The sequence below is a fragment of the Daucus carota genome, chromosome 1, assembly GCF_001625215.2.
Source record: "Daucus carota subsp. sativus chromosome 1, DH1 v3.0, whole genome shotgun sequence".
NCBI classification, from domain to species: domain Eukaryota; kingdom Viridiplantae; phylum Streptophyta; class Magnoliopsida; order Apiales; family Apiaceae; genus Daucus; species Daucus carota.
In genome coordinates this window covers 10,128,838-10,145,222 of record NC_030381.2, presented here as the reverse complement: position 1 = coordinate 10,145,222, position 16,385 = coordinate 10,128,838, and the positions used below count along the sequence as shown (strand labels likewise).

Genomic DNA, 16,385 nt, shown 5'->3' with positions numbered 1-16,385 from the left:
GTTCATTTTGAAAAGGAGATATGTATCATTAAACATATCAAGGATAAGCGTCCTTCACTATGTGGCATACGGAAAGGCAATATATTCGTAGCTGATTTGTCTTCAGGACCAGGAAACGAAGTTCACTGTTTCTACGCCAAAGCGTCAGCTGAAGATAGTTGGTTATGGCATAAGAAGCTCTCACACCTCAACTTCAAAACCATGAACTCTCTAGTCAAGAGAGATCTAGTGAGAGGGTTGCCTTCCCTGGAATTCTCAACTGATGTTCTTTGTGAAGCTTGTCAGAAAGGAAAAGCGAAGAGAGCATCTCACAAAGGCAAAACCATCAATACCATTACAGATCCACTTCATTTGTTGCATATGGATTTGTTTGGCCCTGTGAATGTTGCATCCATTGATGGAGGAAGATATGCCTTGGTTATTGTGGATGACTTCTCAAAATTTACTTGGGTTTACTTCCTGGCTTCTAAGGATGAAACTCCCCTGACAGTAATTGATCATATCAAGTTGGTTGAGTTGGAAAAAGGTGTTCCTGTAAAAGCTGTAAGATCAGACAATGGAACTGAGTTTAAAAATCAAACTCTAATCAATTTTTACTCTGAAAAGGGAATTAGAAGGCAGTATTCAGCACCAAGGACTCCTCAGCAGAATGGAGTCGTCGAAAGAAAGAATCGTACACTGATCGAAGCTGCAAGGACTATGATTGCTGAAGCAAAGCTTCCTCTGTACTTTTGGGCTGAAGCTGTGTCTACTGCCTGCTATACCCAGAATAGAACTTTGATCAACAAGGATCATATGAAAACTCCATTTCATCTGTATAACAACAAGAAACCTTATGTCAAACATCTTCATGTCTTTGGAGCCAAGTGTTATGTTCTCAAGGATGGTGAAGAGAACTTGAACAAGTTTGAGCCAAAGGCTTCTGAAGCAATTTTTGTTGGTTATACAAATAATGCTTATAGAGTTTTTATAATTGATACTCTGTCAGTGAAAGTTAGTGTCAATGTTACATTTGATGACACTAAACTTCCAAGTATACAATCTGCTGATCCATCTGAGTCTCTGAAGTTTGACAACTATCCAGACTCTGATTCAGATGATGATATTCCACCTGAGGTTGCAACAGGAGATGACAACAATGATAATGATCCAGGCAATGGTGGAGGAAATGGCAATGATGCTGGAGATTCCACTAATGCCAGTGGTGGATCATCAAGTCAACCTGGCAACAACTCAGGGGGAGCTGATGGATCAACTAGTCACACATTTCAGCTTAATGATAATACTGCTGAATCATCAAGGACACATCTTCCAAGGGAAAGGATTTGGAGCAGAGATCATCCCTTTGATTTGATTATTGGTGATCCTGATGTTGGTGTAAGAACTAGAAGTGCTACGACAAATGAATGCCTATTCTCTGGGTTTCTATCTCAACTAGAACCAAAGAAAATAGAAGAAGCACTTGCTGATCCTGATTGGGTTCTTGCCATGCAAGAAGAACTCAATCAATTTGAGAGACAAGAAGTCTGGGCCCTGGTTCCAAGACCAAAAGGAAAATCTACAATTGGAGCTAGATGGGTCTTCCGTAACAAGTTAGATGGTGATGGCATTGTTGTAAGGAACAAAGCCAGACTGGTTGCAAAAGGTTATTCACAGGAAGAAGGAATTGATTATGATGAAACCTATGCTCCAGTTGCTCGTCTTGAAGCCATCAGAATATTTCTTGCATTTGCTGCACACTCCAACTTCAAGGTATATCAAATGGATGTGAAAAGTGCATTTCTGAATGGAAAGCTAGAAGAAGAAGTATATCTGGAACAGCCCCCTGGCTTTGAGAATCCAGAGTTTGCTGATTTTGTATACTTCCTATTCAAAGCTGTCTATGGACTCAAGCAGTCACCAAGGACATGGTATGACACTCTCTCTGAGTTTTTAATTGAAAACAATTTTACTAGAGGTGTCATAGACAAAACTCTCTTTTACAAATTGCATGATAAGGATATGATATTTGTACAAATATATGTTGATGACATTATATTTGGTTCTACTAACGATAACTTGTGCAAGAGATTTGCTAAGTTGATGCAGAGTAACTATGAGATGAGTATGATGGGTGAGCTGTCCTACTTACTTGGTCTTCAAGTAAGCTAAAAGGATGATGGAATATTTATTTGCCAATCCAAGTATGTCAGAGATCTTCTTCGAAAGTTCAATCTAGAAGACTCTTCACCGGCAAAGACACCCATGGCCACTGCCACAAAGCTTGACCAGGATAAATCTGGTAAGAAAGTTGATATCACAAGCTATCGAGGTATGATTGGCTCTCTACTTTATCTTACTGCAAGTAGACCAGATATCATGTTTGCAACATGTTTGTGTGCTAGGTTCCAAGCTGATCCTAAGGAATCACATCTTATAGCCGTCAAAAGAATCTTTAGATATCTTAAGGGTACACCTGGTTTAGGTATTTGGTACCCTAAGAATACTGGTTTTGACTTAACCGGCTATACAGATTCTGATTATGCAGGATGCAGGATTGATAGGAAGAGTACGTCTGGAAGCTGTCAATTTCTAGGACGTCGGTTGGTTTCCTGGTATAGCAAGAAGCAGCACTCCGTGTCTACTTCTACTGCTGAAGCTGAGTATATAGCTGCTGGAAGCTGCTGTGCTCAGATCTTGTGGATCAAGAATCAACTGAATGATTATGGTGTTGTAGTAAACAAAATTCCCATATTTTGTGATAATACAAGTGTCATAGCCATTTCCAACAATCCGGTTCAACATTCAAGAACCAAGCACATTGATATCAGGTATCATTTCATACGAGAACATGTCATGAATGGTACAGTGGTGTTACATTTTGTACCCACGACTGAGCAAATTGCTGACATCTTCACTAAACCACTGGATGAATCCACTTTCTCTAAGCTGGTTTGTGAATTAGGGATGTTAAATATGACATAGTTCTCTTGTATATATTTTTCATATGCATTATATGTTTTTGTATATTTTTGTGAATTTTCTGTATAATTATATCTATTTTATTAGATTTTATATGATTTTCTGTATGTTATCTGATAATATTCTGAGTAATTATGCATGTTTGTATATTAGTCTGTAATTTTCTAAGTGCTCATACACTCCCCTGTACTATTCCCTAAGCATTTAGATAATTATTTGTAATTATTTTGTATTTTTCAAAATTAATTAAGCATAAATATTTGATTCTAAGTTAATTCATCTTTTTGAATTAAAGTTAAAATCATAAGTATTTATATTTAATTAAAGTTGAAATTTACAAAATATTTGTGTGATTTATAGTATTATTTTTTATAAATAGATTTTTGATTTTAATTGCAAAAAGTTTTATCTTTCAAATTAATCAAAAATCAAATTAGTATTTTTATTTTTATTTTTCTGCTAGACAATTACATTGTCTACTGCATGGCTCGGCAAGACAATCTCAAATTGTCTTGCTGAACCGGTTTCTCAGTTTATTTCTATTAAATCAAACAAAAACTCGGCAAGACAATTTGTCTTACCGAGCCTATCTCTTAATTCGCCTTTTTTGTATCTGTAAGACAATTAATTGTCTTACAGACACGTGACTTGTCTGATTAGATAAATCTCGGCAAGACAATCTTACATTGTCTTACCGAGACTTAATTAGCGTTTGTCTTGATATTTGTATATAATTGTCTCAAGACAATTCGAGCAAGACAATCTCGTTTGTCTTGCCCGTTGCCTTCATCTTCTACACTGAGCATATACACACACGATCACATACATATCTTCACGCATTCGAACTGGGTTTTCAAGTTTTAAACCGAAAACTTGCTGGATTCTTGTATTTCAAGCCTCTAAGCTTGCTTTGTTACTTAAAATCGATCGATTTCAGCCGAACCTCTGCCGGATTTTGGTCGGATTCTCGTCGGTTTTTGTTGACTGTTTTCAAAACTTTTCGACTTAGTTTGATCTGAGACTTGCCTGGGATTCAGTTTATCTGTATTGCTTGTGTGTTTTTCGAGTCGATTTTAAGCCAATTTGAAGTTAGGGTTCTTGGAGTTTTGATTTAAGGCTGCGTTTGGTTTGGAGTTAGTGTAAATTGGGGCTTTTTGACTTAAGGGCGTGTTTGGCTGAGTTGGATTAATTGTTTAGTGCCATTTAAGTTAATTAACTTTTAATTCGATATTATCCAAATATTTCGAATTATTAATTAATTAATCAAGTTTTAATTAATAGTTGAAATTTGCGAGACATTTGAGAATTCACATTTAATTTGAAAAATTCTCGCTTAATTCAATTTTTAATTATTAAAAATGGCCGGAGAATTCGTGGTTGCTGAGACTAACTACTGTGCCAGCCTTAATCCTGATGACTGCTCTGATAGATTCCGGACTTGGGTCAGATTTCTTTCGAGACAGAGTTTAGTCAGTACGGCACTGACTGCAGATATTCAAGTCAAGCTGCAACCTCTGTTTGACTTCTACTCAAATGCTGTCAACTCTACGACCCTGGAAAACTACAAGATAATAGGGGATTTACCTAACCGGAAGAGGATTGTAATCACTGTCGATGATGTGAACCGGATCTTAGGACTTCCAAGGGACAATTTTGAGCCAGATCCCTCAGAGGATGAACTGAGACAATTCTTTCAGGATATCCACTATCAAGGTCAGATCTTTCTCCCGAAGATGTCAAAGGGAAATCTGAAGGCTGAATGGGATGTGTTCTTTGACACCCTCGCCAAGGTGTTTGCTCCCACTAATCGAAAGAATTTTGGCAATATATCTTCAATGCTGCAGATCTTTGGATTCAGCATAGCTTATAACCGTCGAATCAACTTTGGGAAGATATTGCTGAGGGAGATTATCAGAAAGATGGGGTCTGTTACACAGAGATCAATTCAGAGGAATGACAAAGTTGAATGCTTCTACCCCAGATTCCTGATGTTGTTTATGAATGATATGATGAATGATGATGATAGGCACATGTACGTCGATTCTCCTATTGTTCCTATTCAGAGGACTTGTGCCAAGATCCAAACGAGGCTGGTCAACAAGAAAAAGCATGACAATGTACCACTTGTGGTGACTCCATTCATGCTCGAGCAATTCAGTGTTCCTTTTCAGCCTGTACAAGTTCCAGAACCACTACAACAACAACAATATCAACCACAACAACAACAACAAGCTCAACCACAAGAACAACCGCAACAACAATCACCTCCTCAAAACTATCAACCACTTCAACTACTCCAAGACTACCAATCATCCAGCCAATCCTCACATTACTCTCCCTACAACCCTCCTTACAATTCACCACAACAATCACCTCACCAATCAGATTACAATTCTCCTCACCAATCTCAACATCAATCCCCTCCACAATACAACTTCTTCCCAGACCAACAAGCCTCCATTCTTCCCTCTCAATCTGAACCAATACCTTCACCTACACATACACATACCATTCCTCCACCACAATCCACTTCTCAGCCTCTGCCTGCTGATTCTGCTATCAATCCAGAGCTACAGGACTTCAGGACAGATTTACAGGTAGCTCAGGTACTTTCTACTCTCACTGATACCTTTAATATTGATATTGCAGATTTTGATTGTGATATTGGATTTGATTTCCAGACTCCCAGCATTGAACCTGAAAACACCCAGGTTCATATCCAAGCTGATGTTTCCGCTTCAACTACTGATTCTTCTTCAAACACTTCAAACAACACTACTTCAACCCCTGTTGTTAGAAAGGTAGCCCGGAAACGGAGTGGGAGTGCACTTTTACGAGATCCCGCAGCTCTGTCTCATAAGAAGCAAAGGGTGGCAGAACCAGAGACAACTGCAGCTGCATCCATTTCCTCCCAAAAGGATTTGGACTCTGAAACGGTAAATATACAGTCTCTAGATTCATTCTCTCCACAGAATGCATTTATTGAAATTGGCCGTCCGACCGCGGTATCCTGTAAAGAGTCAAGCACACAACTAGCACTCACGCTAGTAAACACTGAACCTGTGTCTTTTGATTCTTCACTTAGAGAGAGCACAGAATTTCAAAACATGTTATATGAAAATCTTTCTGATCACTCTTTCTTTTTGGATCAGGATCTACTTGGCAACCTGCAAGTACATCCGCCTTCACAGGCATTCGGAGGACAATTTGTTCCTTCACAACCTACAGTTCCATCTCAGGGAACTATGGTTGTATATACAGGTACTGGTGACGGTGTGACAAACACGAGTGAAATCAGGCAAACACCGAGCGAAACACATGCACGAGAGGATAGTGAAAAATCTTTGAGTGTTCGTGAGGTGAGTGCACACACCAACACAGATCTGTTACAGGAACAAATGGCTGCTCTCAGGACTGAGATAGAAAGGTTGAATGCTGAGAATGCAAGATTCAGAAGTGGAGAGTTGGTGACTCTACAAGAAAAGGTTGTTGATCCTTCATTTTCTTCCCTCAAACAGGAATTAGATGCTCATGTCAAGGGTATTCACTCTCGGATGGACAAATTTGATACAACTCAGGAGCTCTGTCTGACGAAGCTAGACAACTTGGAGCAAACTTTGGCTCAAGTTGTTCAACACTTAAAGATCAATCCGTCAACATCTCAGTCTACTCCAGAGGATCCCTCAACTAAGGGGGAGAAGGATAAGGATGACAAAGATAAGGATGACAGCAATGCTGGTGACAGGGGTGATAAGGGTGGTGACAAGGGTGGTGATACTGGTGATACTGATAGGAGTGATAAGGGTGGAGAAGGAGCAAGTGAAAAAGACTCTTCTGCAGCTAGCAAATCTAAAGGCAAAATGCCTGAAACTGAGAACATCTTCACTAATCAGGATTATGACAACATTCCTGAAGATGTTGATGATGATGATGCATTTGACTCTGCTTATTTTGAAGCTGAGGAAGAAGGTCGTTTCGAGGAAGGCTTTCTTTTCAATGAAGATCAGTCTGTAGATCCTGAGCACATGGAAAAGGTCAAGATGTTCAAAGCTCAACATGAAGCTAGCAAAGCAAAGCTTCAGGAACTGCAGAAACTGGTAGATGAGAAGAGGACAACTGATGAGTTGGTCAAGCTGGAGAAACAGAAACTATGGGATGCCAAGTGCAAGGAAAAGAGAGAGGATATCTCCAGAAAAGTTGGTGAAAGCTGGGATATTGCAAGGCAAATTCTCTCTGGACCTCAAAGGGAACCTTTCAATGATGGTAAATTCAAATCCTTCATTTATGACCTGAGAGAGGCTAACCCTAATGAAGATATGTTTATGCGTGCTCTTGCTCTCGAGTTAGAATATATAACTATTGGTGTCAAGAATCTTCTCAATGAATGGGAGATCATTATTTCTACTCAGAGAAACGGAACATTCAGGGTTTCAATTGATTTATTCAAGTTTCTATCTCTAACTGAAATCTGGGTGATTCGTAACAAGATCAGACGTAGCTCGAATCTGAATGAACTCCTACGTGACAAACTTATGGATTGTGCTATTCATAAAAGTCCACAAGTTGTCAGAAAGCCTTACTGTGTCAAGTTCATTCACGAGAGAAAATTTGGAACCTTCTACCTGGACCACCAACATCTTCTTAAGTATGATGTGAGTCAGTTGGTTCTTGTATCTACAATTCTACGTACCAAGGGCTTCGCTACTAAGGCCAAAGCTGATGCTGATACTGAGATTGTAAACTACTGCACAAGGAGAAACATTCAACAATACTTCAGGAAGATGAAGTATATCAACCAATCTCAGCCAGCAGATTTCATCGAAGACCCTGTGGATATTGAAGTTCAATATTATCTCTCTTTGGCTCGTGAAAGAAAGAAGCGTGGAGAATCCACTGCAGCTGAAGAGCCTACTCAGAATGAGCCTTCTACTCCAATTATTCACTGTTCAGATGCTGAAGAAGGAGAAGTCACTCGTTCTGAGTGAATAGATTGATTAGGATATTTGTTAGATATGTTCAAGGAACATCCTTTTGTAATCTATTATGAATATGGTTTAATGTTCAATGCAAGCCATAAACTTTTGCTATTTACATTCCATTGTTTAAATCTTTGTCTTATCTGTTAGTTGAGTTATCCTCTAGGAAATTTGCATGTTATGTTAACAAACAAATAGGGGGAGATTGAAAGGCATATGTTCAGCCTATTTGTATTTAAAGAGATACAACTCAACTCAGATAAGAAAGCTCAGTAAATAGTAAGTCAACGGAATCAGTACGAAGAACGTCAAATGATTTATGGGAATTATATGTCAGATAAATTCCAGGATGCTGCTGCACACCACTGAAAGAATTTCATTAATATGTTCAAGCCTCAGTGCACAAATAATCTTTTGTGGCACGTCCAGGAGTTCAGAAGATATAAAGTTTCTATACTTTATTTTATCAGAAGATTCCATTTAATGAAGAAGTACTTACAAGACGAAGACTCGACGAACAAATCAAATTCTTAAATGTTTATTTGACAAAGAATATTTGATTTAACTAGATACAGATGAACCAGACAGTACATCTGTGTATCAGTTATTCAAATTGAATATTTGAAGTCAAGCAGAGTTGGTGGTTCGTTCGTTCGACTGATCAAGACGGAGTTATTAATGTTTAAAGAAGACGGGAAGCTATTCTTCTGAAGAAGGGGTGATTTAATATTTAATAGATTATTATTTCACTTCTCAAATAATTAAATTAATTATGTAATTTATTTGTTAAATTAATTCACTTTCGAATTAATTTAATTTATGAATTTATATGATTAAATTAATTAAGTGGATAATTTTCTATTTAAATATAATCTACATATTACATTCAATCACCTACTCAAGCTCAGCAAGACAATTGGAATTGTCTTACCGAATCTCATTGAATGACTGCAAGACAAATATTGTTTGTCTTACCGAAGGTGAAGACAACTGCCAAGACAAACTCTTTGTCTTACCGAATGGTTTAGAAAGTCTGCAAGACATTCAATTTGTCTTACCGAATGCTTTGTGCCAAGACAATTAGATTGTCTGACCGAAGCCTTGTGATGCTTGCAAGACAATCTTAAATTGTCTGGCCGAATGTCTTCTGCCAAGACAATCCAAGATTGTCTGGCCGAATGGCTTCTGCAAGACAATTGCAATTGTCTTACCGAAGTTCTTGATTGTCTGACCGAATGAAGATTGTCTTACCGAAGCTCTAAATTGTCTTACGAGCTCAAAAATTGTCTTTCTGCTGTGTCTTGTGCTTGCAAGGCAATCTGAAATTGTCTTGCCCCTTCCACTTTGTCTTTGCTACTTACAATTGTCTTGTCTTTCAATTGTCTTACAAGTACAAATGCTTTGCCTATAAATATGGCATTGCATCCTTCATTTTTAGTGTTCATTCACTTTGTATTCAAAGCATTTGTAAAGCTTTCAAGTTGTTTGTAACTTGCTTGATCGTTATATCCACAGTTTTCTGTGCTTTGATAACCCGGTTGTTTTAATCACTAAATCTAGAATATACCCTGTCGAATTTATTCTACGAACTTTAGTGGACATTAAAACTGAACCATCTTAATTATATAACGACGTCAAACATTGTTATATTAATTAATTATAATCTGATTAACAAATCATATTCAATCAGATTCACTTCCGCGACGATTTGGTACTGATTGTATTCAACCCCCCCCCTTCTACAATCATATCTGGACCTAACACTTTTGACTTGAAACATTGGTAAAACTTTATTGCTTGTTTCTTATCACAATTTTTTTTTCCCTAGCATTCAATCTATATTGGTGACTAACTCCTACATATGCCAATCTTTGCTATCTTGAAAGAAATAAGATAAGGTTCAAACTATTAATTTCAAGTTTTTATATAAACATGTCCTCAAAAGGTATTATCTCTTAATCATCTTCATTTTTCATTAGCTGCTCCTTCGAGCACAAACATTCAATAATCAAGGTATTTGTGGATATCAATGAAGTAAATTATCTGGTAATTCCTAATCATTGTGCATGTTTCTAATGACCTTCTTATCCTTGTATCATATATATCTCACAATGAGATTAAAATTGCGAGCACTCATTTTGTTTCCCATGGATGTAGTAAATTCTATATCCGGGTTTTCCATTGGAAGTTATGGGTATTCTCTAACACATGTGTATATATTGCTTCTTTTTTTTTTTTTTTTGGAGTAATTAGTTCCTTCTCTTTGTTAGTTAGGTAATATATATTACTCCGATTTAATAATTAACAATAAAATAATCAGGTGTTCTCAAATGAGTTCAAATAAATATCTACCGTATAGCCAAACGGTCACCAATAAATCTGATGGACTTATATGGGTGACTAGACTTTAGGTTCTCTTTTATATCTTTACAGGTGGTCCATTTTGCTATATTTGAGGTATTTAACTAACCAATGGGTTATACATCTTGAATGCTCTCTTTTACATATTATATATCAAAATGGTCTCTTTTTTTTTGACTTAGTTAATTTACTAGGGTAGTTCAGTCATCCACAAAATCTCTCTTCTTTTTATTTTTTTATTATTCTAATGATTTCATTCTCATAGTATTTTTTTTACTAATTCTCTTGAGAACATTCTCAAACTCGCTCTTCTGTTCTAGTCCTTGAAATATAATTCTTTCCCTGTTACCTTTATTATATTTCTCTAAACCAAAGAAGTGTATTTGGTGTCTTCTAAAAAGGGGGTCAGTTAAAACTTATGATTTAAATCCTTGTAAGGTATTAGTTCGAGTTACGTAAGTGTCATCATGATAAATCAACGTCTAGAGATCTCAAATCATTCATGCTCAATAAGTAGTGGTTGTTGTATTCTTATCTTAAACACAAATAATTACATAACCTTCTTCATTTCTACTGTTATCTTCTCGGTATAACTAATCCTATCCACAATGCTTTTGTACGTAGTAGGGATGACACAAATCACATTTACCCTATATGTATTAGATGTACTTATTCTCAAAAAGATCTTTTTTTACTTAAAGAAATTAAAATCACCCATGATTGGTTTTAGGTTAGGATCTCAATTTCGGTTCTGGTTTTCTCTAAAAATGTCTTCACTTTGGTCTTCTTCAGGTTTAGCTTGAGTGATTACCCAAATATTTCACTTTGATGGTATCTCTTTAAACACTTGAAACAAGATTTTGGGTTATAAAGATCAAATAGGTAGGGTAAATATAACTAATTAAAACTATTATCGTATTTGGGGTTATAAATCTTTAAACACAATAACTTAAGTTTTGCGTATGGAAATTATCACAACCAAATTTACAAAGGTACCATTAGGAGACGGGACGTGTATGGCGGTTTTTCAATAAATTTGATAGGTATACGTTCGTATGTCTTTTATATTCGTATCGTCTCATCTTCAATAATAATAAACCTTAACATGGTATTTTCATCTCAACACTGATAGCATGTCGCCCTCCACCAATCAAATAGATAACAACAACCTTGGTGAAGCTAATCCTTCTGAAGAGGTTGGAAAGAGTTGGTTTAATTTAATTTGCAGAATCCTTTCTTCTGACCGCGAAATGATGTACAATTTGATTAAATATCTTAAACATTAAATCTTATATCTTTTAAAATCTAAGCATTCCTTTATTTACTACGACTCGATGATTGATATGTATTCAATCACTTTCGATCACTCAACAATATATCTGATATGCATCTCACTTCACTTCATTTCTTACATTGAAAAAAAAACTCACTTCCATAATTATTCTATTTTAAAACTTTATACTAACTATGGGATAACATGAATGTACTCTGAAGATACGAATAATGAACTGTTGCGAAGGTATATCTTTAATCAACTATCGGTGCTCAAAATTGATTTCTTGACCTTTCCATATTCAAAGGGAAGTTTTATTACTCCATAATTTATCACTTCCTTCTTTTGCTCTTAAACATTAATCCTTATTAGAATCAGATTAAGTCCGAGTTATGGTATAGGTAGGATCACTTGATAACTAAGGTGTTCTGAAAAAGGGTTAAACTGAGAGATCAATATGATCAATGAACATCTGATGCATTATCATTAGAACAATCTTCAAAGTACACAAGGTGGCCAGCCTTTAGTACTCTAATGATACGCAACAGACCAATCGGTGGCGTCCCACCAGACTTTTGTCACACAGGCAAATAGTCTTTATCCCTTATATGAATAAGGTTGTTCATCTCAGTTATACCAAAGAATATCAAAGGTTTAGGAGGGATACAATATGGATTCACAATTCCAGAAGCCTATATGCATTAAGTTTGTAAGCATTCTTGATAATTGTCGTTAAGGGGTTTATTCATTTATTTATTTGGTTTTAACAACTTCTAATGCAAAACTACAACTACGCTAGTAGGTTTAGACATCGTGTAAGGATACAACATACTGAGAATATATCACGACCTTCGGAAGTAATATATCACGAATATCAAAACTTTCAGCGGTTTAGCTTCAAATGTGGAACATGTGGCTCCATCTCCAGTGTAGAAGTACTATTATGGACTCATCCTCATCATCAACAAAATCTTGGGTGCAGAGCGTGCTAGTACCTAAGCATAAGAATTCTCAGAGTCGTTCTCTACTGCCATCTAATGTTCAATAATGTCACTGCTAGAGATCGATAATAGTCAATACAGTCCCCCGAGTGAGAAGTAGGGGACCTGTCGCGGTTCTAGGAAAGTTTGACACCTAAATTTTTTTTTTAGTAAATTCTCTTATTAATAAAAAGGTCACTACTTAGTTCTTCATTTTACAGTTCAGAGATAACTCTCACTTAGTCTCTCATTGTATATCTAGAAAGACACTAATTATAATATTAATATATGCAACTATATCAATATATCTTCTTAATAGTCCTATACTCCTCTTATTATAATATCTCTCTCATCGTATTATATTCCTAGGGGTTCATAATCCTAAGAATATAACTACAGCTCTGATACCAACTCTGTAACGCCCCCAAATCCACCCTTTCGTGAATTTAGGTCGTCACGGTACAATACTTTCATACACTTGTATTATCATTACAACTCATAATAAAATAAGGTTCACCGTGGACACAACCCCACAGATCTCAGGATCTAATACTCACAAACACTACCTACATAATACAATATTTGATACATTTGGGAAATTTTAGCACAAGTCTGAACATACTACGTTACCATCCCAAGAAACAACTTTCAAGTCTATACATCCTCACTTCATATATAATACTTAATTTCTCTTTGCTTTGGCGAACAATACTGTTCATCTGCTTTGTTCCACCCTGTCTAACAATATCAGAGTAGCAAGAGTGAGCAACAGTGTGCTCAGCAAGTTCATAATTAACATTTCAAAAATGATATGAGAGGGGATCTCGAAAGTAAACAATAATCACATCTTTAAGTGAATGAAATAATAATAACAACATTAAATGAATGAAACAATAATCACAACTTCAAGTGAATGAAATTCACTTCACATCATAGTGTATTAAAGAGATTCTTATCTGGCAATTCACCGATAATTTGTAAGATGAAACTGGTCATTTCCACCCCGATACAGCAGCGATGCGATCAACTATCGCCGAGTACCGTTCTCCTGCGTAACTTACCCTCACCCGATCACGGCTCGCGATAAGCACGCCCTATCCTCTTTAGCTAGCATAACGAATATCTCTGAGGCCATCGTCGAACTCTTCCGACGTTCCCCGTATTCGTAAATGTCCTCATTTGGGACCAATAATCTCATATATAAATTAAACTCCGTGGTTCGCAAGCCACGTTGACCAGTGAGAAGAGCATCCTCCAGATTTAAGATTTTCGAATAAAATTAAATGATTGAAAGGATAATCAAAAGTCTTAGATTCGAACAAGGAATCTAGCGAGTATCGATTAATCAAGACGAAGGTGGTCGATATGAAAAATATACCGACCATTGAGTCAATGAAAGTGATTATTTCCGAACAAAGGAAAATAATCATAATTTATATAATAATTAAAAGGTTGCCCTCGAACAAAGAGAAGCAGCCTCAATACGCAATAATTCTGAATTCTGGATCGAGTTACTCGTAGAGAATAATGGATGGAGTATAAGTTAAGTCTAAAGTTATCGGGGTGCAGAAAACAAAAATAATAAAAAGAGTATAGGTTAAGAAATCAACTTGCCTTATTTCCGGATCTTTAATATCAAGTAAAATCACATTTAACAGAATCATAACACAAAATTCAGCAAGTCAAAGTAGGGATAAGTGAACTTGCCTTGCTTTCCTTGAAATAAAGTCTTTGCCCAAAACATATATAGATGTGCTTGCTTCCCCAAATAAGAAGGGCTCTTCTAGACAGAAATAAATAATTTAGAATTTTTCTTAAAACAAAGTTCTGACTTCCTACTTAATATATTACTTTATGTTTCATATTACTAAAAATAAATCTCATTTCCAGTGTATTTCATGATTATTACAGTTATATAGATTTCGTTATTTATTTCACATTTTCACTATGTGAACTTTAATCACAAAATTCATTTTGTTACGAGAGTTACGGTTACGCACATCCCATATAAAAACGACCATAACTCCTAAAGCGTACATCCTTTTTACGTGATTCAAGCGCTCACGTGATCTACTAACTAATATCTACATAGACATGCCAAATATTTGACAAAATTCTTATGCCCTGAATCTGTGTACCAACCGTGGTGATATTTCTCGAAAATTGGGCATTATTACGGCTATAATCTTAACATTTCCATAAGTAAACTCGTGTTAATCCCATTACCAAACACGTGTATCATCATTGTCATCATATAATAGGTGTACCAAGATTTTTTTGTTGAATACAAGTTAAGAATGAGGTTTCAAACAATTCTCAGCAATTGGTGTCAATTCGCAAATTCTAGTTTTATAGATCTTCATTAAGATACCATAACTCAACAATCGTACGCTTAAATAGTACAAGATTTTCGCCTAAGTAAACTAGAAACAGTATTGAACATTTTGTCTTCAACACGTATCATCAAAATATGAGTTTAAGGGCCTCATATGCTCTGTCCAAAACAGGACAGTAGCCTGGTGGCTTCCTTTATTCCAGAACTGATTTGTCTTTCGCATTATCTCATTATCCACATGTCTAAACATTACCAAATTTTACAGAGGCCATATTCGGATATTTATCTACGACTTTCATTCTTTGTCCAGCAAGAGATAAAGTCCATAACATCCTCAAAAACACATTCCAAAATAGCACTACATCCCTGGAAACAGAAATCCTGCCCGCACACCTTTTACTTGGGCATTTTTAGTAATTCGAAATATTAATATATCATAACCAAATTTTTACAGAATCTTAATAAATGTCTTATGTATCTCCTATAAAAACTTCATGTCCCAATTCACCAGTTGTCATACAAAAACAATTACCCAAAGTAGGATACATCTGCAGGTCGTATGTTCTGGCACCCCTTTACTAATAAATTCATAACTCCGAACTTATACAGTGATTTATCATGAACTTTTGCAGAGAGATTCTAAAAACTATAAGGAATAATTTTCGTGTAGAAACCTTAAACTAAATCGGAGTTTATGACATTCATATTACCTGTGCAAACTCACGTCCAAATCTGTCCAGGAGCGGTTGGTTTCTGCCTTGCTCCTTCCACCTTCTCTTGTATTCTCCTTACTTCCATGCTCATCCAACCTCCTTATCTCTTTCTCCATATATCTCTTTCTCTCTACAAACCAGCTCCAATACATATTCCCCATCCATTCAACTCCATCTATGTACCACCTTCATCTCTATCCTACTTGGTGCATTCTCCATTCCTAAACCAAAGCCAGCACCACCTCCGTTCAACAACATCCCCGCGGCCCTTGAGCTCCAGCCCTTTGGAAAAGAAAAGAGAAGATATCATACTGAAAAAGAAGGGGGTGCCCAGAGGGATAGAGTGAGAGGAGAGGGAGTGGAGAGATTGTGAGTGGAGAGAGAGAAATGAAAGTTTTGATATATTTGTTTTTTTTTTCTTTGTTTTTTCTTAGCTTGACACTTGCCAACCATGCAATCAATCTAAGTGGTGAGTCATGGCCTCACCTCCCCATCTTTTAACACTTGTCTCACATGCAAAAATCATGCCCCAAATGAATGCCAAGTGTTTCTCGGCTCGTGAATTACTAATTTGTTTCGTTTTTATCGTAAACATTGTAATATAAAAGTTATTCGAAATATCTTCTAAAACTCACGATACATTTACCATAGCAAGGTAATATTATAAAAGGTTTATAATTAAAGTTTCAGAATTTTAAAATAATTTTTGAAGTCTTCACGGATTTTGGAAGTTTTAATTCAAAAACCATTCACTAAAAATCTAATTTTTATTAAAACTAATATTAT

General features: G+C 36.2%; 1 protein-coding gene across 1 annotated transcript in view; it reads right to left on the bottom strand.

Annotated features, from left to right (window-relative positions):
* The window catches only part of LOC108203942 (uncharacterized), a 42,137-nt gene extending 26,422 nt beyond the window's left edge, over positions 1–15,715 (bottom strand). Inside the window, exon 1 of the mRNA XM_064089491.1 lies at positions 15,597–15,715. Within this exon, the coding sequence (XP_063945561.1) occupies positions 15,597–15,715 (119 nt within the window). The remainder of the gene's footprint in view (positions 1–15,596) is intronic.
* Positions 15,716–16,385: the final 670 nt, after the last annotated feature.